The sequence below is a fragment of the Bufo bufo genome, chromosome 1, assembly GCF_905171765.1.
Source record: "Bufo bufo chromosome 1, aBufBuf1.1, whole genome shotgun sequence".
NCBI classification, from domain to species: Eukaryota; Metazoa; Chordata; class Amphibia; order Anura; family Bufonidae; genus Bufo; species Bufo bufo.
The window spans coordinates 662,456,956-662,484,938 of record NC_053389.1 but is presented as its reverse complement, the minus strand read 5'-3'; the positions used below and the strand labels follow the sequence as shown (position 1 = coordinate 662,484,938).

Sequence of the window (27,983 nt, the reverse complement as noted above, 5' to 3'; positions counted from 1 at the left end):
TGAATGGCACCATTTAGGTGAGGGGGGGATCTGTGGATGGCACCATTTAGGTGAGGGGGATCAGCTCCCTGCTGCTGTGTGCACAAAGCACAGGGCAGCAGGGAGAGTGTAAAGTCCTATTCACCCTAATAGAGCTCTATTAGGGTGAATATGACAAGTGTTCTACGTTCTAGCCCTTAAGGAGACTAATAGTTATTAAATAAAAAGTAAAAAAAAGTTTAAACACGCCCCCCCAAATATAGAAAACAATATATCGCAATATATATCGCATATCGCACATGCTTAAAATTATATCGCAATATAGATTTTAGGCCATATCGCCCACCCCTACTACCAATGATTAAAACGGGGGGGTGGGGTGGCGCACTGCGCCACCAATGTTTTTAATACTGGGGTGGGGGCGCACTGCGCCACCAATGTTTTTAATACTGGGGTGGGGGGCGCACTGCGCCACTAATGATTAATACTGGGGGGCTTGGGGGGGGGCACACTGTGCCATCAATGAACATAAATCTCTAATTTATTCATATACAGGAGGCGGGAGCTGGCTGCAGAATCACATAGCCGGCTCCCGACCTCTATGAGCGGTAGCTGCGATCCGCGGCACCTTGTATCCGTTCAGAACGGATCTGTTTGCATTACCATAAAAAAAAAAAAAAGAAAAGATAATGCAAACGGATCCGTCCCCATTGACCTACATTGTAAGGCCTCTTTCACACGAGCGTGTCTGGATAAGGTCCGGATGCGTTGCGGCAAACCCGCGCGAGTAGGTACCCAATTGCAGTCAGTTTTGACTGCGATTGCGTTCCGATGTTCAGTTTTTATCGCGCGGGTGCAATGTGTTTTGCACGCGCGTGATAAAAAACTGAATGTGGTACCCAGACCCGAACTTCTTCACTGAAGTTCAAGTTTTGGTTCAAGGTTCTGTAGATTGTAATATTTCCCCTTATAACATGGTTATAAGGGAAAATAATAGCATTCTGAATACAGATTGCATAGTAAAATAGGGCTGGAGGGGTTAAAAAAATATATATATATAATTTAACTCACCTTAATCCACTTGTTCGCGCAGCCGGCATCTGTTCTGTCTTCATCTGTGAGGAATAGGACCTTTGATGACGTCACTGCGTTCATCACATGGTCCATCACATGCTCCATCACCAAGGTCCTATTCCTCACAGATGAAGACAGAAGAGATACCGGCTGCGCGAACAAGTGGATTAAGGTGAGTTAAATTATATATATTTTTTTTTTAACCCCTCCAGCGCTATTGTACTATGCATTCTGTATTCAGAATGCTATTATTTTCCCTTATAACCATGTTATATGGGAAAATAATAATGATCGGGGCTCCATCCCGATCGTCTACTAGCAACCGTGCGTAAAAATCGCACCGCATCCGCACTTGCTTGTGGATGCGGTGCAATTTTCACGCAGCCCCATTCACTTCTATGGGGCCTGCGTTGCGTGAAAAACGCACAAAATAGAGCATGCTGCGATTTTCACGCAACGCACAAGTGATGCGTGAAAATCACCGCTCGTGGGCACAGCCCCATAGAAATGAATGGGTCAGGATTCAGTGCGGGTGCAATGCGTTCACCTCACGCATTGCACCCGCGCGGAAAACTCGCCCGTGTGAAAGGGGCCTAAGTCAGGACAGATCCGTTTGGCTCAGTTTCATCAGACGGACATCAAAACGCTGCAAGCAGCGTTTTGGTGTCCGCCTCCAGAGCAGAATGGAGGCTGAACGGAGCCAAACTGATGCATTCTGAGCGGATCCTTATCCATTCAGAATGCATTGGGGCTAAACTGATCCGTTTTGGGCCGCTTGTGAGAGCCCTGAAACGGATCTCACAGGCGGACCCAGAAACGCCAGTGTGAAAGTAGCCTAATTAGTCCATATCCCCTGAGCAAAGGGGACCTCAAATGTGTGACTTTGGGTTTTCATAAGCTGTAAGCCAAAATCATCCAAATGATAGCAAATAAAGGCTTGAAATATCTCGCTTTGCTTGTAATTATATATGTTTATATTTGTATGTGTGGTTTTGGGGGGGGGGGGGGGCTGGTACATCCTTTGCACAGGGGCCGTTTGCTGTCTGTGTCCGCCCCTGATGAGTGTGGCACTTTTTCTGACATAGATGTCGGATAACGTGGATGAAGTAGACTTTATTTTATTAGAATTTCTTTTTTAATTAAAATTTCTTCCATGCAATGAAAAAAAGTTAATTCGCCAGAAACCTGGGGCGCTGCACTTTGCATGCTTTGTGCTGGGGGTCAGTGTACACCCCTGCTGCTGCCCACTACATATAGAAGACAGGATGTGGCCATATGCAGCTCATATACCCACATTATACCAGGACCGCTTCAGTGACGTCAGGCTGATGTCTGTCAGGTCGCACAGTGAACTATATGACATGACTGAATGTTCACACACATGTACGGTACATGCACATTACATATGTGTATACGGCCCCAGTAGTCCACACACCAGCCTCCCAACCAATCATCTCAGCCCACAGACTTCCCGCTGCCCCTCGCGCCACTGCCCCGCCCACCGGAACTCTAGCAAGAGACTGTTGACTGAACCGCTCAGCCTAACCTTCTGAACTCTACCTACCCAGGAAGCGCCGCTGCTAACCACGCCCCCATGGCTCGATGCCGCCTGTGGATTGGGCGGTGTGGCTGCCACTCTTGTGGTAGCTGGGCCAATCAGTGACTTGGCTCCCATTTTGACTGTTGAGAGGGAAGTGGGAGATGTTGATGTTGTAGTGCCGGTGCTGTGGTAACGGAGCGGTTCTGCGGGGAGCCCATGAAGCGAGACGCTCGGTGGCGGACGAGGTTGGTGTAAGTGTGCTGCGAGGATTTGTCTCTTTACTGCTTTATAGATCGGTGATTGCAGGAGGACTACAAGTGCCAGGTGGAACGCCTGATGGGAGTTGTACTCTGCAAGAGAACCTGTGCCGGGGCTGTGTATCATCATGCACAGAGCATCCACTGGGAGTTGTAGATTCCTGTGTAATATTGCTATGTGTATGGACATGGCAGACCCCTCAATTACTACTACTACTACCACACCATGTACAGAGGTGGAGTAACCCTCTAAAGCAGGCATGCTCAACCTGTGGCCCTCCAGCTGTTGCAAAACTACAACTCCCATCATTCCCTGACAGCTTACAGCTATCATCCTACAGAAGGGCATTGTGGGAGTTGTAGTTTTACAACAGCTGGAGGGCCGCAGGTTGAGCATCCCTGCTCTAAAGTCTGGTCACCTGCAGCAGATATGATTCAGAAATCCATTCGGGTGCTCAGAGATGAAGTCCATTTTAACTGGGGTTGTCCAGAATCAGAAGAACATGGCTGCTTTCTTTTAAAACAGCACCACCCCTGTCCACAGGTTGTAGGTGGTATTGCAGTTCTGCCCCATTGATTCCAGACACAAATTGCGGACAGGGGTGGTGCCATGTTCTTCTAATTCTGGACAACCCCAGCTATTTACTCCCCATTCCTGACTAGAGGGATGTACAGGGCTGCGTAGCTTCACTGCAGAGCTGATCTGGGTCTGCTAAGACCCAGCAGCTCACACAGTCACCTGGCCCCTGACGATCACATGGCCGCTGGGATCGGCGGAGAAAGTGTGCACAGCGGGCAGGAAACATCCCTGCTGTAACTGACAGCCAGCTCCCCTCCGTTTACATGCAGCGGTGGTCTCAAACATCCATGCAGAGATGCTTGCTGACCACCTGGACATATATGGTCAGTCGGCAAGAGTGAGGCTGTCCCCAAATAAATGCCTCTGATCTGTGGAAAAATCCAACACGAAATCAGCGGCAGACACGTGGCACTGACCCTTTGAGCTGCGTGGCTCTGCTCGTTTGCAGGATTGGACACAGTGTGGCTGATCGATCACAAATCAGATTGATCGTACAGTCAACGAAAGGGCCGATCAAGCAGGTAATTATCAGGTCATTCCCAATAATTGCCTGCTCCTTACATGTAGGGATGTACGGGGGTGGGTGATGGCTGCTGCCGTCTTCATACTGGTTCCCTGTATTTGGGCAGCAGATCCTTGTTTGCACAGGACGTTCTGGTGCCCAGAAATGATGGCTTTGGGTGATCACCCAGTGAACAAGCAGCGGGTGATCGGCGGCACATTTATGTCCTGTTATCGGAGAGTTCACAGGAATGCTCCTTCCCAATAATGTGCACCAATTGTTTTGGGCTAGTTTCACCCTGGTGCTAGAGATCCGGCAGGCACTGCGGAAGATTGAACATCTCCGTCCGGCCCCATTAAGGCTACATGCACACGACCGTATGTGTTTTGCAGTCTGTAAATTGCGGATCTGCAAAAAAAAAAAAGGGATGGCATAAGGATGCCATCCCTTTTTTTTTTTTTTTTTTTTTGCGGATCCATTGTAACCATGCCTAAAACAGACGGTGTGCTGTCCGCATTTTTTGCGGACCCATTGAAATGAATGGGTCCGCATCCTATCCGCAAAAAAAACGGAACAGACACTGGAACAAAATACGTTTGTGTGCATGTAGCCTAACTATAATGGGGACCTGCTGAAATCCTGCTGCAACCCAGAAAGTATGCTGCGAATCTTGGCCGCCGATCCCTGCCGGAACAGCCTGTCGGATCCCTGGCGCTAATGTGAAACTAGCCGGAACTCTCTGCTTATTTCTCCAATGTCACTTCTTGTTTCTGTTCCATCGTAGGAGCAGAAAGCATAAAATAACTAACTGGTCTATCTGTCCTATGGCAGACAACAGTGACGCCCCGATTGATTTATATTGGGGTCCGTCAGGGGGGTCTTGCATGCTGAGCTATTTTTTTTCCCCTGACAAATATGACGGGTAATGCCGATGTGAACAGAGGCTGAACTGGTCGATCAAGGGGACACGAAAAAAAATCCTAAAAGACAACAGAATTCCTCTGATGAATGATCGGCCGTAATTGACCGTTGCCGACATATAAACCTAATTCCAGCTGATGACCCAAAAAGTCCACCATGGCAGGTGACGTTTTAGGCAGACAGTAGTCCGCGGTTGGCCGTTTAGTGATAGTTCTTCTAGAATTTTAAAAAGGGGCAATTGATCAGAATGTCATCTTGTGTATGACCGGCGCAGACATGTGGTCCGTTATCCAGCAGAGCGCGGATTGTGCATTGCACTATGTAGTTATGGCTTTTATTTCTGCTTTTCCCCAGTAGGATTGAAGGCTCTGATCACGGAGAATTAGTCTGCGATGTCTATAGACTTTGATGGCGGGGCACTGCAGACCCAGCACGACGACGACGAGTATGACAAAGAGGATTATGCCAGGGAGCAAGAGGTGAGAAAGCTGCTGCCTATTGTGAGCGCTGCCTTTTGTCATTTCTCATTTCTCATCCAGAGGATTAGTGGCTCCGGATTACACCTTTCTGCAGCCCCACCCGGGGGATCCATTTACTGACACCATCTGCTGTCAGTGGGAAATGCTGTACCTGCTGTGATAGATTCCTCCGCAGCTTCATGTAAACCGATGATCTGTATTTCTTCTTAGGCCTCTTTCACACGGGCGTTGCGGGAAAATGTGCGGGTGCGTTGCAGGAACACCCGTGATTTTTCCGCGCGAGTGCAAAACATTGTAATGCGTTTTGCACTCGCGAGAGAAAAATCGTGCATGTTCGGTACCCGAACTCGAACTTCTTCACAGAAGTTCGGCTTGGGATCGGTGTTCTGTAGATTGTATTATTTTCCCTTTATAACATGGTTATAGTAAACATGGCTAGTAAACATGGCTTAGTAAAACAGCGCTGGATGGGGTTAAAAAAAAATAATTTAACTCACCTTAATCCACTTGATCGCGATGCCGGCATCTCCTTCTGTCTCCTTTGCTGAACAGGACCTGTGGTGAGCGTCCATTACAGGTCAAGGACCTTTTGATGACGTCACTCTGGTCATCACATGATCCATCCCCATGGTAAAAGATCATGTGATGACCGGAGTGACGTCATCAAAGGTCCTGTTCCTGTATTTAATGCTCACCACAGGTCCTATTCAACAAAGGAGACAGAAGCAGATGGCGGGCTACGCGATCAAGTGGACTAAGGTGAGTTAAATTATTGTTATATATTTTTTTAACCCCTCCAGCGCTGTTTTACTATGCATTCTGTATTCAGAATGCTATTATTTTCCCTTATAACCATGTTATAAGGGAAAATAATAATGATCGGGTCTCCATCCCGATCGTCTCCTAGCAACCGTGCGTGAAAATCGCACCGCATCCGCACTTGCTTGCGGATGCTTGCGATTTTCACGCAACCCTATTCATTTCTACGTGAAAAACGCACAAAGAGGAGCATGCTGCGATTTGCACGCAACGCACAAGTGATGCGTGAAAATCACCGCTCATGTGAACAGCCCCATAGAAATGAATGGGTCAGTATTTAGTGCGGGTGCAATGCGTTCACCTCCCGCATCGCATCCGCGCGAAATACTCGCTCGTGTGAAAGGGGCCTTAAGGTTCTTTCCTAACAGTTTATTAATGAAGCCCCTTTTACATGGCCCGATGATGAGGCACATGCAGACACTTATTATACTGAAAAACAGCTATGTAAGGCGTATTTCAGGATAGATGGTGGTTCAACGGTTAGCGCCATCAGCGACTTTTTCCCATTCACGCCGGGTCTAAAATTGTGGGCTTGGAGCGAAAGGGTAGGCTCGTCTCGTTTACCATTTTCAACGTCTGATGCGGGCGTAGAAAAAGGTCTAAATGTAAGACAGCTCGGAAGCATTTACATATCTCCAAAAAATTTTTTTAAACAAAGTAAAAGCACACAGCCCTACAGGACCGGTATATTGCGGCGATCTAGCCGTGCATGTCCGCATCTCTATAACCGAAAACGAGGTGACAGAATCCCTTTAAGACTGGTGTCTAAGATGCCAGGCTTAATAAATCTGCCCTTAATGGGAACCTGTCACTGGGATTTTGTGTATAGAGCTGAGGACATGGGTTGTTAGATGGCCGCTAGCACATCCGTAAAACCCAGTCCCCATAGCTCTGTGTGCTTTTATTGTGTAAAAAAAACGATTTGATACATATGCAAATTTAACCTGAGATGAGTCCTGTACGTGAGATGATTCAGGGACAGCACTGATCTCAGGTTAATTTGCATATGTATCAAATAGTTTATTTCACACAAAAAAAGCACACCGAGCTATGGCGACTGGGTATTGCAGATGCGCTTATGGCCAACTAGCAACCCATGTCCTCAGCTCTATACACAAAATCCCAGTGACAGGTTCCCTTTAATTTGTTCATCCCTTCATCGGCCTGTCTAAACACCCCACTGCCCCCCCCCCCCGCCCCATTGCATTGGCTTGTGTTAAACTAGTGCCAATCAACTCATATGGTTGATGTGTGGACCCTTAGGCTGCGTTCACATGGGCGAGATTTCCGCGCGGGTGCAATGCGGTAGGTGAACGCATTGCACCCGCACTGAATCTGGACCCATTCATTTCAATGGGGCTGTTCAGATGAGCGATGATTTTCACGCATCACTTATGCGTTGCGTGAAAATCGCAGCATGCTCTATATTCTGCGTTTTTCACGCAACGCAGGCCCCATAGAAGTGAATGGGGTTGCGTGAAAATCGCAAGCATCTGCAAGCAAGTGCGGATGCGGTGCGATTTTCACGCACGGTTGCTAGGTGACTGTCTATACACTGTATTATTTTCCCTTATAACATGGTTATAAGGGAAAATAATAGCATTCTGAATACAGAATGCTTAGTAGAAGGTCAATTGAGGGTTAAAAAATAAAAAAAATTAACTCACCTTGTCCTCTTGTTCGCGTAGTTCTCCCGGTCTTTAGTTCTTTAAAAAGATGAACTATGGGCTAAAGGACCTTTGATGACGTAAGATCACATGCTCCAATCACATGGTCCATCACCATGTGATTGGAGCATGTGATCTTACGTCATCAAAGGTCCTTTAGCCCATAGTTCATCTTTTGAGAAGTAAAGAAGAGACCGGGACTTACGCGAACAAACGGAGAAGGTGAGTTAATTTTTTTTATTTTTTTTAACCCTCAACTGATCACCTACTATGCATTCTGTTTTCAGAATGCTATTATTTTCCCTTATAACCATGTTATAAGGGAAAATAATAACATCTACACAACACCGAACCCAAACCTGAACTTCTGTGAAGAAGTTCGGGTCTGGGTACCACAGTCGGTTTTTTATCACGCGCGTGCAAAACACATTGCACACGCACGATAAAAACTGAACAACGGAACGCAATCGCAGTCAAAACTGACTGCAATTGCATTCCTACTCGCGCGGGTTTGCCGCAACACACCGGGACGCATCCGGAACTAATCCGGACACGCTCGTGTGAACCCAGCCTTAGGCTAGTATTAAACCAGGCAATAAGGCAGGCGATTGGCAGAAAGGAACGCTTCACTTCTGCCAATCGCCTGCTTGTTAGTGGAGGAGACTGCTGATATTGCATGCAGCAATCTCCTCCACAGGATGGGGAGAAGCGATCACTAATGCCATCACTCCTCCCCATACTGACTCGTTTGCAATGATCTGGTCAACTATCGGCCAGTGTAATACAGGCATTAGTTATGGCCTTTTGCGGGAAAGCCCCCCTCACAACTACAGCAGGCATTTCAGTCCATGTTTCCCAGACTTCTCAATATGAATCTGTATTATTACGCGGTCATACATTTCTGCAAAGTTAGGATGCTTGCTGTTCAGGATTTTTGGAAAGCTGAGACACAACCACTGTGGAAGCTCCACTGGTTAAGTAGCTTTCACAGGAATGGACACAACTAAAGCCTCATTCACACGTCAGTGTTCGGTCAGTGATTTCCATCAGTGATTGTGAGCCAAAACCAGGTGCGGCTCTAAACACAGAACAAGTGCCGATCTTTCCCTTATGTCTGTGGAGACTCCAGTTCTGGTTTTGGCTCACAATCACTGATGTAGGAATAAGGCCTCATGCACACGACCGTTCCGTATTTTACAATCCGCGGATCCGCAAAAAACGGAAGCCGTCTGTGTTGCCCTCCGCAACTTACGGAACGGGTGCCGGCAATATAAATGCCTATTCTTGTCCGCAAAGCGCAGACAAGAATAGGACATGATGTTTTTTTTTTTGCGGGGCCGCGGAACGGAGCAACGGATTGTGGATAGCACACTGAGTGCTGTCCGGATCTTTTGCGGCCCCATTGAAGTGAATGGGTCCGCATCCGAGCCGCCAAAACGGAGGCTCGGATGCGGACCCAAACAACGGTCGTGTGCATGAGGCCTAAGGCTTTAGACTTACTCTAATTACGTTTTTAAGAACCTAACGCGGATCTGTCATCAGGCTCTGCTTCCCTATGTAAGTGCAGCATAGTATGGGGACTGGACTGCTCTCCTATAAGCCAAGAGGGCACGACGACAAAAATATTGTGCCGTTTGTGATTTAACTACTAGGAGTGATCAACTAATATACCAAGTGTATAGTTTGAGTCTGGTGTATTCACCTGCCTCCCATCCGTGATTCATAGGTAGCTGCTTTCTATCTGAATGCACAACACCCCCGTCAATCAGGTGAGGTGGGGGAACATTCCCCTCATGAATACACTGAACTAGGGGTGGGCGGTATAGGCGATATGCGATATAAATTTGGGCCACGATATGGATTTTCGCCATATCGCCTATATCGCCGGACCGCGATATGATTGCGCTCTCTGCGCGCACCATTTACTCCTGAGCCCGCCGGCCGGCACAGTGGAGGGAGAAGGAGGGAGTCCCTCCCTTCCCACTGTGCGCGGCTGCCGCTGAACACCAATGAGGAGAGGACAGAGTAGGAGGAGGAGGGGAGGGACTGTGGCCGGCCATATCCCACAGGGTCCCCCTCCTCCCCCCCCTAGTTCATTGATGGCAGTGGGCAGTTCCGATCGGAGTCCCAGCAGTGTAATGCTGGGGCTCCGATCGGTTACCATAGCAGCCAGGAGTCACGCTACTGAAGTCCTGGCTGCGATGGTATGTTAGTGAGCAGCATTATACTCGCGTGCGCCGTGGCCGCCGGTCGCTCCTTCTTCTGTCTGTGCCGCGCATTGCTAATGCTTATATGCGCCGCATAGACCTATGAGAAGAAGGAGCGCCCGGCGGCCACGGCGCACGTGAGTATAATGCTGCTCACTAACATACCATCGCAGCCAGGACTTCAGTAGCGTACTGCCCACTGCCATCAATGAACTAGGGGGGGAGGAGGGGGACCCTGTGGCCACTGCCACCAATGATTAATACTGGGAAGGGAGTGGGGGGGGGGTGGGTTTGAGTTACCATAGGGGAGCAGATAAGAGGCTGGGGGGGAGCAGATAAGAGGCTGGGGGGGAGCAGATAAGAGGCTGGGGGGGAGCAGATAAGAGGCTGGGGGGGAGCAGATAAGAGGCTGGGGGGGAGCAGATAAGAGGCTGGGGGGGAGCAGATAAGAGGCTGGGGGGGAGCAGATAAGAGGCTGGGGGGGAGCAGATAAGAGGCTGGGGGGGGGAGCAGATAAGAGGCTGGGGGGGGGGAGCAGATAAGAGGCTGGGGGGGGAGCAGATAAGAGGCTGGGGGGGGAGCAGATAAGAGGCTGGGGGGGGAGCAGATAAGAGGCTGGGGGGGGAGCAGATAAGAGGCTGGGGGGGGGAGCAGATCAGAGGCTGGGGGGGGAGCAGATCAGAGGCTGGGGGGGCACATGAGAGGCTGGGGGGGGCACATGAGAGGCTGGCTGCCATGGTCAGCTCCCTGCTGTTGTGTGCACAAAGCACAGGGCAGCAGGGAGAGTGTAAAGTCCTATTCACCCTAATAGAGCTCTATTAGGGTGAATATGACAAGGGTTCTAGCCCTTAAGGAGGCTAATAGTTATTAAATAAAAAGTAAAAAAAAAAAAAAGTTTAAACACCCCCCCCAATATAGAAAACAATATATCGCAATATATATCGCATATCGCACATGCTTAAAATTATATCGCAATATAAATTTTAGGCCATATCGCCCACCCCTACACTGAACTATGGGGGAGACTTGCCAAGCTGAAAAATGTTGTATATGCTTTACACTGTACCACATTTAATATGTTTTGTATTCTTCGTGCCCTGTTCAATGAGGTAGCTTGGCTCAGTGGGAAATGGGCTTGACCTAAAGGCTAGGGACTCCTTTGGGGGCAATTTTTTTTATTTATTATTGCATTATACTCCTTTTTACATAAAAATCTTTTTTTCGATAGTTTTTTATGAAAAATGTGGAGCCCCTTTCTCTGTGCAGGCTTGATAGGGACTGCGCTGCCATAAGGGGCATGTCATTTGTGATGAGGTGCAGGCTCTCTGTGTGCCGGAATGAAACCTACAGCCGTAGATTTCCGTCATTATTTACGCCACTTTCTGGCGTAAATAATGAAGAATCTGCTGGGGCCGAAGCCCCCGTCCTCATAACGCCCCCTTTTTTGTAGACTTGGTGAGAGCGGCATAAAATGCAGATTGCGACTAGAAAACCTTTTTTACTCCAAATTTCCCTCTTACTGTCTGGTGTCTTGGGCTACTTTCACACTCGCATTTTGTGCGGTTCCATCATGGACGTTTGTATTATCTGTAACATAGCCAAGATGGATCCGTCTTGAACACCACTGAAAGTCAATAGAGGACGGATCCGCTTTCTATTGTGCCAGATTGTGTCAGTGAAAACCGATCCGTCCCCATTGACTTACATTGTGTGTCAGAACGGATCCGTTTGTCTCAGTTTCATCAGACGGACTCCAAAGCGGAATGGAGACTAAACTGATACATTCTGGGCGGATCCTTTTCCATTCAGAAGGCATGTCCTGAACGGATCTCACAAACGGAAAGCCAAAACGCCAGTGTGAAAGTAGCCTTAACTGATGGATATTTATGATGGTCCTATCTCTCTCTACAGTTGCAGCAGCTCCTAACAGACCTTCCTCATGATATGCTTGATGACAGCCTCTGCTCGTCTTCAGAAGCTAACTTCAGTGATTGTAGTGACCATGACTTATCTGAACAGTAAGTTGTAACTTACACTTGGACATTTTGTATTATTTTCATTGTCCATTATTTCTAAAGTAAAGAGACGATTTACTTTCCTGTGTTAAGGCATCCGCACTGGAACCCTAAGGATCACTGGGACAAACATGAAGGGATGTCTGCTCAGCAAAATGTAAGTTCCTTCAAGACTTGGCTTCTTTCCTTTTTGTAGCCTAAGGTTGTCTTGTTCTTATTGATTTTCTGTTTTTTGCTTGGCAGTATCAAGATGGTTATAGCGACCAAACAAATTCTGCTCAATATATGGGCCTACAAAATGGACCTCCTAGAAACCAAGAGGTGGAAGAAGAAATGCCCAATGGGTGGGGAGCTCTTAACAGGGGCAAAGGAGAAAATCACTTCCATAATAAATACAGCTATCCAAAAGAACCTGCAAATAATGACTCTAATGTAGGAAGCTTTCACAGTGACGGTCATTATGATGGACCGGACCATTGTTCAACAAGTGAATTGTATCATCTTCCAGAAGACTTTCAGCCTTATACCAATAATGGACATCAGATGGGAGAAGGCTTTTCAGAGGATAAACATGAGCAGTTCCAGGTCTGTAACTGAAAGCATTTTATACTCAAACTCCATCCAAATGTCATCTTGAGACGTGTCTGGGAAGGTAAATTCTGGTTTCTAAATGCTGCTCAGATATTTCATCAATAGATATTTCAGAATTGGCCTTATTTATCAAAACTAACAGACAAATTGTCCTTTTTTTCCCCAAGAGCAGTTTGAAGGGAGTCTGTTTTGACTCCTCAAAACTGCTGATGGCAAATATACTATGTGTGATGGTCGTACAGGTTGCTTTATAGAGAAATCAAAGTTTCTCGCCCATATTCATTGGGGGACACAGGAACCGTGGGTATAGCTATGTCCTCTAGGAGACGTTGACACTAGTAAAAGGTGTTAGCCCCTCCCCTTGCAGCTATACCCCCTCCAGCCTGGAGAGAGAGCTTCAGTTTTAGCTTAGAGTCATAGGAGGCAAAACCTCCCTGCCTTATGCAGGGCGGCTTACTTGGCCGATTCTTTCTTTTTTATTTTTCCTTTTTAGGTTTGGGCAAACAGTCGCCTAGCGTCTCTGTTATCCCGCGGAGCGAGGCCGGTGTCGGAGTCCCTCACTGCTCGACCTCCCCACAGAAGCAAAAGGAGGATCCAGGGCAGCCTCGCTCCCCTGCTTCCCGCCAGCCAAGGGGTCACCTAGGTCCGCCAAGAAGAAGACCCTCCCGCCAATACCAGACTCCTGCCACTCCGGTGCCAGCTGCTGAGGAGGTTACCCTGCTGGAAGAGGGAGGGTGAAGAGAAGAGGATGAAGATTAGGTGAGTACACGGGATTAGGGAAGTATGGTTAGCCCATTCCCCCCCTCCCTCTTCCCCTTGGCGGCATCGCTTCTTAGGGTCTATAGGATTAATAGCACTGGGCCCCACTTACAGTAGCCCAGGACCTCTAAGGACAGGCTCCCTGACTCCCCCTCGTTGCCAATGGGACTTAGGCATATAGGGGGTTAATTACTTGTCCCCCGGCTACTGCCCAGTACCCCTGAGGACAGGCTCCCTCTTCCCCCTCGGTGCCGATGGGACTTCAGCACATAGGGGGTTAATTCCTTGTCCTCCGCCTGGGCGGCCGAACAGCTCCCCGATATCCGACTTGGGTGGACTTTCTACATAACATCCGCCCTTTTTGTAAGCGGGCGCCATGCGCCGCTCCGAAAAGGGTTAGTGTCTGCATGCGCTGCGAGGCTTTTACTTGTTCCACAATCGCGCATTCAAGGGCCGCGAACTTCATCGGGTGCCGCAAAGGGTTAGCTCCGTTGAGCTTACAGGGGTGGTTCCTTCCAGCTCTGCCTTTTTCTCCCGACCCGCGGGGCGGGTTTCGGGAGCTGGCGTGTGAAGGGGGACACAGCAGTGCACGTTTGCCGGTTCGCTATACTCCGGCCGACCGGCAGGGCTCCCGGTCGGTCGCACATCAACCTTTAGGCCCGGTTCGCAGCATGCTAGGCCACAATTTCCTTCCCGGATATATGAGGGGGAGGGGGGGGCGCACTGGCGCAAATTTTCCCGCCTAGCTGTCCCCCGCCCTCAGAAGCCGCTGGCACTGCCCTTGGTCTGTTTACCCCTTCCTGGCCGGCCACTTCTGTTAGGCCAGTATCGGAAGGGGACCCTTTATCTAGATGCAGTGCACTTGCTATATGCAGGATTAACCTCCTTCCTGCCTCTTATCCAGCCTTATCACCGCTGGTAGATCAGTGGTAATGCCGTTACACCATGTCATGGTCTCTGGTTCAAAAACCCCTTCAGCCTTTTAAAAAAAATAAAAAATATCACATTAACCATGCGGTGCCAGACTGGGTCCGTGCTCTATTCCGGACACAGGAGGAGCGGCTGTTGGGTTGATGACTCTCCACCAGTGAAGTACAGTAAAGGACCCTGAAGGTCCCCAATCCGCCCTCAGGGGCAGTTTGGTCGATAATCCTCCACCTTCGCAATCCAACGGAGGACCTCTGACAGTTTCCAATTCACCCTCCTGGGTCGTTTGGTTCATAATTCTCCATCTGCGCATTCCAATGGAGTACCTCTGAATGTCCCAATCCACCCTCTGGGGTCACTTGGTTGATTTATTCTCCACCTGCACAATCCAGTGGAGGACCTCTGGAACTTCCCAATCCACCCTCCGGGGTCGTTTGGTTGATAATGCACCGCCTGCGCAATCCGATAGATGGGCCTCTAGAAATTCCCATCCCACCCTCTGGGTAGTTTGGTTGATAAGTCCCCGCCTGAGCAGTCCGCAACTGTCAGAGGCGAGATTCTGAGGGGTAAACCTATGCACAAGCGGGCCACGGTGGGTCATCTTTTCTCCTTGAATATCTCGCACCCCCACCCTTCCTCCCTGGGTCATGCTCAGACACACCCTCCCTCCTGGAGAGGGTCAGTCCGAGGAGGGGGAGGGGGAATCACTGATTCAGATCCTGACATCAATCCGGAGCAATCTCCCAAGATTGCGTCTACGGTGGCCAGCAGTACTGTCGTATGCATTACCCCCTTCCATAGGCGGAGTTATTGCACTTCTACGGGATACAGTACTTGCCTTATACATTCCCCTGCTATTGGTGGACTAAGTACAATAACACGGGTTCAGTGACGGACGTATTTTTTCCCACTTCTGTAGGTGGCAAAATGGCATCTCTGCTGAGTTCAGTACCTGCTGTATGCATTACCTTCCATAGGTGGCGTGATGACATTATCACTGGTTACAAGGTGTTCTGTATGCATTACCCCCTTACTTAGGTGCAATAATTGCACTCCTACAGGGTACAGGACTCGCCATATGCTCTAGTTCCCACCGTGGGCATTAATCCCCCTTCATAGAGCATTCCACTTCTTAGGTGGAGTAATTTCACTACCATTGGATACAGTCCCGACTGTTGCACTATCCTTTACATAGGCGGAGTGTTGCACATCACCGTGCTTCCTGTTGCATTACCCTCTACAACAAGTGATCCACTAGCGGGGGAATAATTAATCATCTTATGATGCCTTAGCTTATTCCAAGTGGGACATAGCATCAGTTGGTACCCGCGAGTGCACTGTACTCTTCATCTAGTGAGAGAGTAGTGGATGCATGGAATAGCCTTCCTGCAGAAGTGGTAGCTGCAAATACAGTGAAGGGGTTTAAGCATGCATGGGATAGGCATAAGGCCATCCTTAATATAAGATAGGGCCGGGGGCTATCCATAGTATTCAGTATATTGGGCAGACTAGATGGGCCAAATGGTTCTTATCTGCCGACACATTCTATGTTTCTATGGTATATGGATGCTGCAAGTGGATACGGTGGCTATTCCACATTGTATCCTTCTTTCTTTGGTGCTGGTTTTGGGCATGATTATATCTTTCTCTGCCTTCTCAGGTGGTTACCTAGCATCACCTATGTGTCCTGTGGGACCCACCATAAAAACCTTCCTTCACGTACTAGCCCATACGGTTCTTCCGTACATTCCTCATCTACTGCCTTGGGATCTGAGTATAGTCTTCTTCTCAGCACTCCAGACTTCTCCCTTGAGCCCTTGCAGGAGATCTCACTCCGACTCCTGTCCTGGAAGGTAGTATTTTCTTGTAACTATCACATCCATCTGATGGGTGTCCGAGTTGGCGGCGCTATCTTGCAGAGAAGCCTTTCGGGTTTTTCACAAGGATAAGGCGGTTCTCCGGCCCATTCCTTCTCCCGAAGGTGGTCTCTGACTTCCATATCAACGAGACATTGCCCTTCCCTCACTGTCCATCTCCTTCACACCCCAAGGGTCCATTCACACGTCCGTTGTTTCTTTCCTGATCTGTTCCGTTTTTTGCGGAACAGATCTGGACCCATTCATTTTCAATGGGTCCTGAAAAAAAATCAGACATTGAGCTGTCCGATTTTTTTATTTTTTTCAGGACCCATTGAAAATGAATGGGTCCAGATCTGTTCCGCAAAAAACGGAACAGATCAGGAAAGAAACAACGGACGTGTGAATGGACCCTAAAGGGAAGGTGTTACGCCATTTGGATGTTGTCAGGGTTCTGAAGATTACAGCAGCCTCCAGCTCCTTCCGGCGTACGGTCCCCCCCACCCCCCCCTGTTATTTTTTTTTTTGTCATTCTGGGAGGTGCTCGCAAGGGATTGGTGGCCTCCACGGTGGCAATCGCATGTTGGATTTGGGCTTCAATTGCGGAGGCACACCGCTTTCAGGGCAGGTCCCGTCCTTGGGTGTCATGGCTCACTCCACCAGACCGGTGGGCGCATCTTGAGCTCGGAGGAATCGCGCTTCGGCTGCACAGTTGTGCGAGGCGGCTACTTTGTTCTCCTGACGCACATTCACAAATTCTCCCAGATGCATACTTATACATCGGCGGACGCTGTCTTGGGCTGCGTGGTATTGCAGACGGCAGTTCTTGGATGCTTGCAGGGACGCTTGCTTCCATGGGTCTGTGGTTTCCTTCCCCCCTGTGGACTGCTTTCGGACATCCCACGGTTCCTGTGTCCCCCAATGAATATGGGCGAGAAAAGGAGATTTTTGTAGAACTTACCAGTAAAATCTCTTTCTCGCTCTTCATTGGGGGACACAGCACCCACCCAGTATTGTTGTTCGACCACTGTTGCGGCAGTTGCTGGTTAGAACCCCATTGTTGGTTCCATGGCATGGTTGGTGTTCCACGTTTTTTTTGTCTGTTTACTTGTCACTCCTGCTGCTTGTACACAAACTGAAGCTCTCTCTCCAGGCTGGAGGGGCTATAGCTGCCAGGGGAGGGGCTAACAGCTTTTACTAGTGTCAACGCCTCCTAGAGGACATAGCTATACCCACGGTTCCTGTATCCCCCAATGAAGAGCGAGAAAGAGATTTTACTGGTAAGTTCTACAAAAATCTCCTTTTTTATCCACCCCCAGCTCTGTGACCACAAGTGCCCAGGAGGTGGTCCTTTGGTTTCTCTTTAGTGCAACCTTTATGGCCATCCCGTCACCTGTATAGTGCTGTCAGCAGTTTTGACAGACCCCAGAAATAGAAGCTGGACTCTGGTTGCGAGATGGGATTTCTAGTGCGCAACAATTAAAATCCTAAAGGTTTTATTAGTTCGTATAAAATCACAGTGAGCTTACATGTTTCTAGCCAATACAGCTCTTCCTCAAGCCCACTGTGATTCCTGTATGGGTTTTATTATAAATTTGATAAAGACTTTTGGATGTTGTTTGGTCATTGATGGACCTCACCTCCACTCTTTGGATATTGTCCATGACTTGTTGTCCTACAAATTTTCTGTGTAGCTTTTCTCCATGCCCTATTGCTGACACACATCGCTGTGTCAATCTACTTTCTATTGTTTCACTCTGATTGCTTAAAGGGGTTGTCTCATGATAGACAATGGGGGCATATTGCTAGGATATGCCCCCATTGTCTTATAGATGCCCACCAATATCGAGAACGGAGCCCCGAAAGTGGTGGCGAGTGCACTTAGCATGCGCAGCCGCCCTCCATTCATTATCTGTGGGGCTGCCGGCAGGCCCATAGAAGTGAATGGGCACGGTGGCCGGTCATGCACGGTGCACTCCCATTCACTTATATGGGTAGAGTGATTGGTGGAGGCCGGACCAGAGTCCTCCAGCCACCATCTTGCGGGTCTCCGTTCCCGATATAGGTGCAGGTCCCAGCGGTCAAACCATCATGCATCATACTTTTATGTCCTATCCACAGGGGAGTACCAATAGGACCTCAGCCAATTAGACCATTAATTGCTATCCTGTGAATAGGGGGTAGGTTTTTATTGGACAAGCCCTTTTAAATCTATAAATATTGCCAAAGGGCTTTAAATGGAACCTGTCATTCTTGGGCTTCTTTTTTTACAGACAACTATCCTTTATTTGGAAAGGCTGCTGTGTTTTACCTTAAAGATAGTTTTAAAGGGGTTCTGCACTTTGACAGGGCTCCAGATGGCGACCAAAATGGTCGCCAATGCGACTTAAAATTTGCAGATGGCGACAAGACTTTTTAGTCTTGTCGCAATTTGCGACTGTACCGCCGCGCTCCTGCGCAGCCTAAGTTCTCTTCAGTAGCACAGTGGAGAAGGAAGGAGTCTCTCCCTCTCCACTGTGACGCGGCCGCCACTTCCACCAATGGGGAGATAGCAGGGGGGAGGAGCTGTCGTCACTGCGCCACCAATGAATGTAAAACATAAGTATAGGCAGCGGTATCACAGACCCGGCACCCGGCCTCAATAACAGGGCATGCATACGCAGCAATTAACCCCTCAGGTGCCACAGATCGCATGCCCTGTTATTGAGGTTGGGTCTGTGATACCGCTGCAGACAATTGTATAAAGGAGTTAGAGGACCTTTCGTGGGTCCAAAGAATATGAACTTAGTAGCAGGCTGCATAGAGCGGCGCCCAGGGATCTAAGTGCACTTACTATTATTCCTGGGCGACGCTCTGTTCGCCCGCTGTGGTCCCCGGTATTTTCAACATTCAGAGCAAGGAGGAGGAGATGCCAGTGTCTCTCCTTCTCCCTGACAGCAGCGCTGTCCAATCGCAGCTCAGAGCGAGGGAGTTTTTTTTTCTCTCCCTGGCTCTGAACTCTGCTCTTTGATTGGACAGCGCTGCTGTCAAGGAGAAGGAGAGACACTGGCGTCTCCTCCTCCTTGCTCTGAATGTTGAAAATACCAGGGACCACAGCGGGCGAACAGAGCGTCGCCCAGGAATAATAGTAAGTGCACTTGGGCGCCGCTCTATGCAGCCTGCTACTAAGTTCATATTCTTTGGACCTATGTGGCTGCCATGTTCAGCTCCCTGCTGCTGTGTGCACAAAGCACAGGGCAGCAGGGAGATGTGTGAGATCCTATTCACCCTGATAGAGATCTATCAGGGTGAATAGCACAAGGGATGAAAAGATCCAGGTTTTAGTCCCTAAGGGAAGAAATGGTTATTAAATAAAGTTTAAAAAAACACTAAAATACTAAAAGTTTAAATGGCCCCCTTCCCAGTTTTACATAAAAAAATTTACAAACAATAAAGAATAAACATATTAAATATCGCCACGTCCCAAAAAATGTGAGCTATTAAAATATTTTAAATTCCACTCGGTGAAGGCCGTAACAGAAAAAAAAAAAAACTCTAAACCACGCAATTCGCCATTTTTAGTCACCTTGTCCCCCAGAAGATGTCCCTGGATGTGAGAGGTATGTGGTGCTGTTTTCTCCTATATGTAGTGCTGGCTCACTACTGTCACCTGCGTCTCATCTTCTCAAAGTCCTTTTTTTTATTATATGCATTTTAAATTTGGCGACTAAAAAATGGAATTTGGCTCCTAAATTTTTTAGTTTAGGAGCCAATGCCTCCTGGTCATTTTTTTTTTTTGTCTGGAGCACTGTTTGTTTTAACTGATGATCTATCCTCTGGATAGATCATCAGTATCTGACCAGTGGGTGTCCGACTCCCCGGGACCCCCTGCCGATCAGCTTTTTGAGAAGGCAGCGGCGCTCCAGCAGCACTACAGCCTTCTCATTGTTTACCGCCGGCCCACTGACCTCACGACTAGTATCAACTAGCGTGGCCGGGGCTATGCTCTGTTCACTTGAATGGAGCTTTGCCGCGCCCACGTTAGTTGATACTAGTCGTGACGTCAGTGGGCCGGCGGTAAACAGTGAGAAGGCCGTGGCGCTGCTGGAGCGCCGCTGCCTTCTCAAACAGCTGATGATCTATCCAGAGGATAGATCATCAGTTAAAACAAAGTGCAGAACCCCTTTAAAAGGAGTTGCGTGCAGGGAGAGGATTCGTGGGGGCTGTCCTATCGGTGATTGTATACAGAGATAGCTGTCAGTCACTGATAGGACCGCCTCCTTGACTTCAAAGCCCAGAAAGAGCTGGAATTTAAGCGACTGAAATACAAATTGTACTAAATATATTCCCACAAACCTATATAGCAATCTGCCTGCAGCTCAGACACCTTGTTCAGTGTGACAGGTTCCCTTTTAAAATCTGTTACGCTAGTAATGTGTGGTTAATGGCAATGCTTCATTGTTTTCCATTTCAATATTGCAGTAAATGACGTACATTAGTGGATTTTTTTAAAAAAAAATTTTTTTTTTTATTAATAGATGTTCCCTGCATCAGAAGGAAATGGCCATCAGATCTCCGAGCCCATTCAAATGAAATACAATCCATACCAAATAAATGGTACACGAAAAGATGCATCCAGCCAAGATCCTCCAAGGAGAGATGACAATTATGGGGACCTCCAGAGAGAGTTCCTGGATACTGGTGAATGTAAGATGGACTTCTAGTTCTCTAGTAAAGAAATGGCTAGTTTTTCAAAACTATGAAATGACTTCTCATGTATTTTTAGGTACATCGAATAATATACAATTTGTACAGCTACAAGTTCTTTACAAGGCGCGAGGGAGACAACTAGAAGAATTAAATACAAAGTTAGAAGAAAGTGAGCGGCAGCTAAGATACCTGAGTCATCAGCTTACTATAGTGAAAGGTAAGGCGTATATTCTGTGCACACAGTGATACGAGCCTTTGTGTGGGCTAAACCAGCATTCACCCATTGTACGATGCTATAGGTATTACTGATACATGATATCTTGTGGCCGTTGCTAGATCCTAGAACATTGGCAACTTAGATTATCTGAATATTAGACTTATGCTTTAGGGTAACAACAGCATCTTGGGCGATTATCATACTCATGCTGGAGGGGGGGTCTCCCTATACAATACTTTATGCTTATGCTTTCTGTAACATTTAAGATGAAAAGGATGGAGTAATACTGAGTATACAAGAATCACAGAGTTTGCTTCAAAATTCCAAAGAAGTAGAGCTTCAGCTACGAGGCCAGATAACTGCCCTAGAGAGAACCGTTGATGGTCTGACCACAAACGATGAGCAGGTATGTAATCCTTAAATTATAGTTATCAGATATTTAAACCGGTATATTTTTTTTATAGGTTTTATACTTTACAATTTGTCAATTTAAAGAGTAACTGTCATTGTTTCATTAAAAAAAAAATCTATTTTGGCATGTTACTGCTGCAGCAGCATTATGCATAAAGCAATTTTTAGTTTCTTCACATACCACTGTTTTCCTTGAGTTTAAACATTTAGGCCCCTTTCACACGGGCGAGATTTCCGCGCGGATGCGATGTGTGAAGTGAACGCATTGCACCCGCACTGAATCCGGACCCATTCATTTCTATAGGCTTGTGCACATGAGCGGTGATTTTCACGCATCACTTGTGTGTTGCGTGAAAATCGCAGCATGCTCTATATTGTGCGTTTGCCACGCAACGCAGGCCCCATAGAAGTGAATGGGGCTGCGTGAAAATCGCAAGCATCCGCAAGCAAGTGCCAGTCTATTCACTGTATTATTTTCCCTTATAACATGGTTATAAGGGAATATAATAGCATTCTTTAATACAGAATGCTTAGTAGAAGGTCAATTGAGAGCAGCCGGTCTCTTCTTACTTCTTTAATCATGAGCTGCCGGCTAAAGGACCCGTGGTGACGTCACATCACATGGTCTATCACCGTGGTGATGGACCATGTGATGAGCTCAGTGACGTCACCACAGGTCCTTTTGACAGGTCCCGAAGAAAGAACAGGAGACTGCCAGCTATGCGATCAATTGGAGGAGGTGAGTTCATTTTTTATTTTTTAACTCTCAATTGACCTTGTACTAAGCATTCAGTATTAAAGAATGCTATTATTTTCCCTTATAACCATGTTATAAGGGAAAATAATTACATCTACACAACACAGAACCCAAACCTGAACTTCAGTGAAGAAGTTTGGGTCTGGGTACCACATTCAGTTTTTTATCACGAGCGTGCAAAACTCATTGCACCCATTTGCCTCAATGCACCCGGAACGCATCCGAACCTAATCCGGACACGCTCGTCTGCAAGGGGCCTTACAGTTTGAGGATCTTCCCAAGATGGCTCCACTGCCAGTTCTCTGATACCAAAACTGCTTTCCCTCACTTCCCATACACACTTGCTGTAGCCAGCAGCTTCCTGCCAGCCAATCAGATTGGATTACTGAGAGACACGCCTCCTCACTCTGAAGCCTAATGCAGGCATGCAGTGTGAAGGACCGCCCCTCTGTCTTCTGTTTACATTAAGTTGGGAGACAGACAAGCCCTAGTAACAGTCTTTTAAGGGAGCAGTGGAAAGCTGAATGAAAACTGTTATTATAAGGTAATTCCAGAGCTTTTGAGCTAGGTATACATGCCTAGCTCTAATAAACTAGCAAATAAAAAAATATGACAGTTACCCTTTTAAAGAAGTTGTCTATGAGTTATAAAAAACAAAACCGAAAACCTCTCTTGTGATATTTTCCACAATTATTGACCACTTCAGCGATGCCAGTATGTGCTGCATATGAAAGCAGAGGCTAGTGATTTGTATATTTGGGCTCAGTTCAGATTTCTTCAGGTATTTGGCTGGATGTGTTCGTCTAGACTCTAGACAGTGATTGATCTGTCCACTTATTTAAAGGGACACTGCAAAAAAAATAATAATAATTATCGCATATTAATAGCCTATATGTGGATATTAGAGAATTACACTGATAAGTCCTCTTGACCTAGGCCTATTAAGAGAATGATAGAGCTGTCATACTGTTATTCCAGTGCTATAGATCTACTCTAAACGATAAAAACATTTTTAATCACCGCAGAGTTATTCCCTTTTTGTATTAATATTGAGTTAAAAAAATACCCTTTTCTTGCAGAAGTGTCCTTTTAAGTAAGGGTAAGAGATTCAGTATTTGTGAGCCACATTGGAAGCAGGTTGCCCTGTATCAATATAAAATGGTGATGTCTTGTAAGACACATCCTCCTTCTTCCAGTGGTCATACTAAAGCAAAGGGAAGAGCATGAAAAATAAAGGATACTTGCTAGCATGTTGCTCTTCATGAAGAATGCCAGTACCCAGGGGCGGATTGGGAACTTAAAGTGGCCCTGGAAAAAATACTAAAAGTGGCCCCATTTTGTAACTGGATCCAAATTGATGGAAGGCAGGGCCAGCAATACCATATTGCGGCACATTATGCCACCCCAACAGGGCCAAATACCAGAGCCCATCACAAAATACTGCCAGCAGCACAAAATATATCCCCAAAAACTTCCATTGGCCAGCCGTCAGCAGGACCCAGACGGCCCCCTGGGCATAGGCCCACCGGGAAATTTCCCTGTAAGGTCCTATGGCCAATCCGCCTTTGCCAGTACCTCCTGGATATTATTCGGGATATAATAGCATCTGTGCATTATGAAATTGTACCAGTCCTTGGGTATTATGCCTGTATTATCTAGAGGTACAGTTTTGTAAGCTGTAGATGCGATTACACCAATGAAGTCTTATGGATATTGGTGTTTTTCATGAAGAGCAATGACCCATCAAACATCCTTGATTTTCTATGATCTTCCTACTGCATGAGAACATACAAGCAGGTCCGGTGAAGGCATGCAGCAGGAACTGAACTAAACTGGCATGCAATCTGCATGGTTGTCCCTGAGTCCTACACCATAACTGGAGCATCCTTGGGAACTCCATGCCTACCAGGTTTTGCATCATAGTTTTGTCTTTCTTTTTCTATTTAGCATACATGTGTCAGATTTTGCCTTCTATAACAAAGCTGCAAAATCTTGTACAATTTAAAATGTTATTGAGCAATTACTAGCATTGTGGACCTCTTGAGAGAGGAGCTGGTTGTCATTTACATCAATGTTCTGAAATGTTCCATGCGTTTTGTTCAGTTAAGGAAGGAGCTGAAAGTTTCCAAGCTTGCAATGGACAGTATGCAGCAGCAAGTCATGGACCTGCGGCGTTCTGATTCAATCCACAGAGCTAGGGAGCAACATGAGGCTGTTGTATCCATGCTTAAGAAGAAGAATGAGGAGCAATTGCTGTCGCTGCAGCAGAAGCTGGATGAGGTTAACGCTGCACTAACAGAGCAGGTATGGAGTGAGGATGTAGCTGCATATAGTAGTCTTACTGGGGCCATGGCGATGTACAGTAGATCATGATGCAGCTTCATTTATTCCTTACTGAGTAAAAAAAGTTCCATTGATAATTGTGGAGTGAAACTAATTAAAGAGGACCTTTCATTACGATAAAAAATCTAAACTAAGTATACAGACATGGAGAGGGGCGCCCAGCGATCTCCCTGCACTTACTGTTATCCCTGGGCGCCTGCTCTTGTTCTCCTGGGCGTCTCCTTCTCCCAGGCTGTAGCCCTGGCCAATCGCAGCGCTCGGCTTGTAGACTGAGAGTTTTTTTTCTCCCAAGCTATGAGCTGAGTGCTGCGATTGGCCAGGGCTACAGCCTGGGAGAACAAGAGCAGGCTCCTCCCAGTTGAGCTGAAGATACTAAAGCCTATACCGGGATAACGGAGCGGCGCCCAGGGATAATAGTAAGTGCAGGGACATCCCTGGGCGCCGCTCTCCATGTCTGTATAGTTAGTTTCGATTTTTTTATTGTAATGAAAGGTCCCCTTTTAAAGAGGTTTTCCGAGACTTGTATATTGATGATCTATCCTCAGGATAGGTCATCATTATCTGACTGGTGGGGGTCCGACACCCCTGCCAATCAGCTGTTTGAGAAGGCAGGGGCGCTTGCAGTAACTCCGTTGTAGTCTTCAGATTTTCCTAGGCTGTGTGCCAGTGTCTTCTCAAACAGCTGATTGGTGGGGTTCCCAGGTGTCAGACCCCACGATCAGATATTGAAGACCTATCCACAGGATAGGTCATCAGTATTAAAGTCTCGGAAACCCCCTTTACATGTACAGCACTGGGAGAGTCTTTAAACATGGAGTCCACTCGCTCGTGCAGCAGGCACCATAGCTGGCGGGTTTCTACTGTTGCAAACAGCAGAGGCCAGCGGCTAATGTCCGCTACCGGCAATAATGCCAATGGCAGGCATTTAACCCCTAAAATGCAGTGGTCATGCCGTGCAGTGATCCATGAAGCCGGTCCTTTGTTGTAATGCGTTGAGTCTCTCTGAAGAGACCCAGCATATTAGAGCTGCAGTTCCTATTTGGCCTGCAGGTGGCATGGCAACATAGGATAACAGCAAATTCAGCTTGTACTGTAGTTCTATGGAACTATAGTATAAGCTGAAAAAAAAATCTGACTAGTCAGTATTGTAGCCTCCTTGCAGCGCTTTGATGTCCGCCTGACGATGCGGAGCCAAACGTATCTGTCCTGACTTACAATGTAAGTCAATGGGGACGGATCCATTTTCACTGACACAATTTGGTGCAATTGAAAACTGATCCGTTTTGACCTAGACTATTTTTTAAAAGAATAATGCAAACGGATCCGTTCTGAACGGATATAAGCGTTTGCATTGTCGGTGCGGATCTGTCTGTGCAGATACAAGACGGATCCACACCGAACGCAGGTGTAATAGTAGCCTAAATTGGTTGCTTTGGGCAACTAAGCCAGTTTTCCTTTACACCGGTTTTGATTAATCTCCCCCCACTGTGCTCTTGTGAACTTTCAGTGCAGCAGAAATGCTATTTGTGCCCATCTCCTTCTCTCTGAGCTCTACAGGCAGTTCTTTCCTCCTCGTGGCTTAGTTTTTGTTCTTATACGCATCGTCAGCTGTGAGACCTTATATAGACAGGGCTGCGTCTTTCCAAATCATGTCCATTTAACTGAATTTATCACACGTGGCCTCTCCGAGATGTTCAAGAGCTAGATTCCTAGTGTCCTAGCAAAGGCTCTGAATACTTATGTAAACATTTTTGTATAAATTTTCAAATGTTTCAAAAATTCTGTTTTCACTTTCCCATTATGGGGTATGGAGTACAGTTTGATGAGGGAAACTTGATTATTATTATTATAATTTTTTATTTTATTTTTAAATTTTAGCACAAGGCTGCCACATAACAAAATGAAAAAAGTGAAAAAGTCTGAAGACTTTCGAAATGTACTGTATTGCTTCTGCGTTGCTCATGTTTCTTCATAACTTGTTTGTTCAAATAGAAGGAAATCTGTAGTCGCCTGGAGCAACGATTGAAACAATCTGAGAGAACCCAAGAAGAAATCAAGATGGAGAAAACTGACATTATTAACCGCCTGACTAGGAGCCTGGAAGAAAGTCAAAAGCAATGTGCTAACCTCCTGCACACAGGTGGGAGAGGGCCTTTAAACATTACCTTTGTGGTAGAACTGTACTCACCTTGGTAGGCGGATTGTGGACCAGTCAAAATTGGCTGAAAATAGGAATCGCAGACGTAGGGCAAAATGGATTCTTGCTCAGAATAAGTCTTGTCTGTTTGGGATTCTAGTATTTAGTATGCTGTAAAATGTTTAAAGTGCACCTCTAGTGACCGCTTCTAATGACGAACGAGAACATTTGCGCCTTTTGCTGTTCACATCCACTTGGAGGCTGCAGCACTTTGCTTCCTGATTTGTTGAGAGAGTGTATAAGGTATATTTAAGTTATTTAAGCTATTTTTATGTCTTTCAACCATAACGATCCCTACAGCAAGTGTCTGTGTGTCTGTAGAGGTTAATAGCTGGCATATGATGTCCTGTGATTACAGCAGACTCAGCAATGAAACGCCATGTGTAGAAGTGTACCAACAGGGCAGAGGTAATGTGAGTGGTGAAAAGGCTGTGGCACATGCCAGACAGTGATCCTGCTAGTGAACTAGGAAGGGAGAAGGGTCCATAGCACAAATGGCAGAGCTTTTGACGTGAGCAGCTTCTCGTAGGCATATGTGCATGTGACCCTGGAGCATTTATTAGCATGACTAGATGATGCTCCTGATCTTTATATTATATATTTTGTCATTAAAGGGAGTCTGTCACCACTATATGACCATATACAGCACTTACATGGCGCTGTAGCACTCCTATACATGAATGTAACGGTGCCTTTTGTTATTTTCTTTAGACATCCAGAAGCAGAAAAAACTACGTTTATTAACACAAGTGCCCAGGGGCGGCGTTCAGTGTGTAGGTGCCCAGGCTGCTCTGCCTTTTTTACCGTTACTCCTCCCCCAGCCTCTTCCTTTGCCCGCCCTCCTTTTCCCTTGTATCATCCCTAGATGCTGCGCCTTCGCACTGCTTTGCCAGGGCGGGGCATGCGCACTAGTTGAATTGATGCTGTGCCCACAATGGGCATCATAGTGCGCAGGCGCGGGATCTTGGTCAGACCTAGGGAAGTTACTCCTCCCCAGCCAAAGGCAGAGCAGCCTGGGCTCCTACACACTGAACGCCGCCCCTGGGCACTTGCGAGTGCTCATTTACATATGAAATAAACTTAGTTTTTCCTGCTTCTCGATGTCTAAAGAAAATAACAAAAGGTACCGTTACATTCATGTATAGGAGTGCTACAGCGCCATGTAAGCGCTGTATATGGTCATATAGTGGTGACAG

General features: G+C 47.0%; 1 protein-coding gene across 6 annotated transcripts in view; it reads left to right on the top strand.

Moving 5' to 3' along the window:
• Positions 1-2,742: 2,742 nt before the first annotated feature.
• CEP152 (centrosomal protein 152) overlaps positions 2,743-27,983 on the top strand; it is a 66,016-nt gene continuing 40,775 nt past the window's right edge. For 3 of the 6 annotated variants that reach the window (XR_005775590.1, XM_040414006.1, XM_040414002.1), the window contains exons 1-10: positions 2,743-2,844; positions 5,208-5,332; positions 11,937-12,043; positions 12,134-12,197; positions 12,284-12,625; positions 20,691-20,859; positions 20,939-21,079; positions 21,346-21,485; positions 24,351-24,551; positions 26,583-26,730. Coding sequence is in view for 5 of the 6 variants with exons in the window: in XM_040414006.1 (XP_040269940.1) it covers positions 5,246-5,332; positions 11,937-12,043; positions 12,134-12,197; positions 12,284-12,625; positions 20,691-20,859; positions 20,939-21,079; positions 21,346-21,485; positions 24,351-24,551; positions 26,583-26,730 (1,399 nt within the window). In the remaining variant the exon portion in view is untranslated. The remainder of the gene's footprint in view (positions 2,845-5,207; positions 5,333-11,936; positions 12,044-12,133; positions 12,198-12,283; positions 12,626-20,690; positions 20,860-20,938; positions 21,080-21,345; positions 21,486-24,350; positions 24,552-26,582; positions 26,731-27,983) is intronic. The other 3 variants (XM_040414005.1, XM_040414003.1, XM_040414004.1) reach the window with 3 other exon arrangements.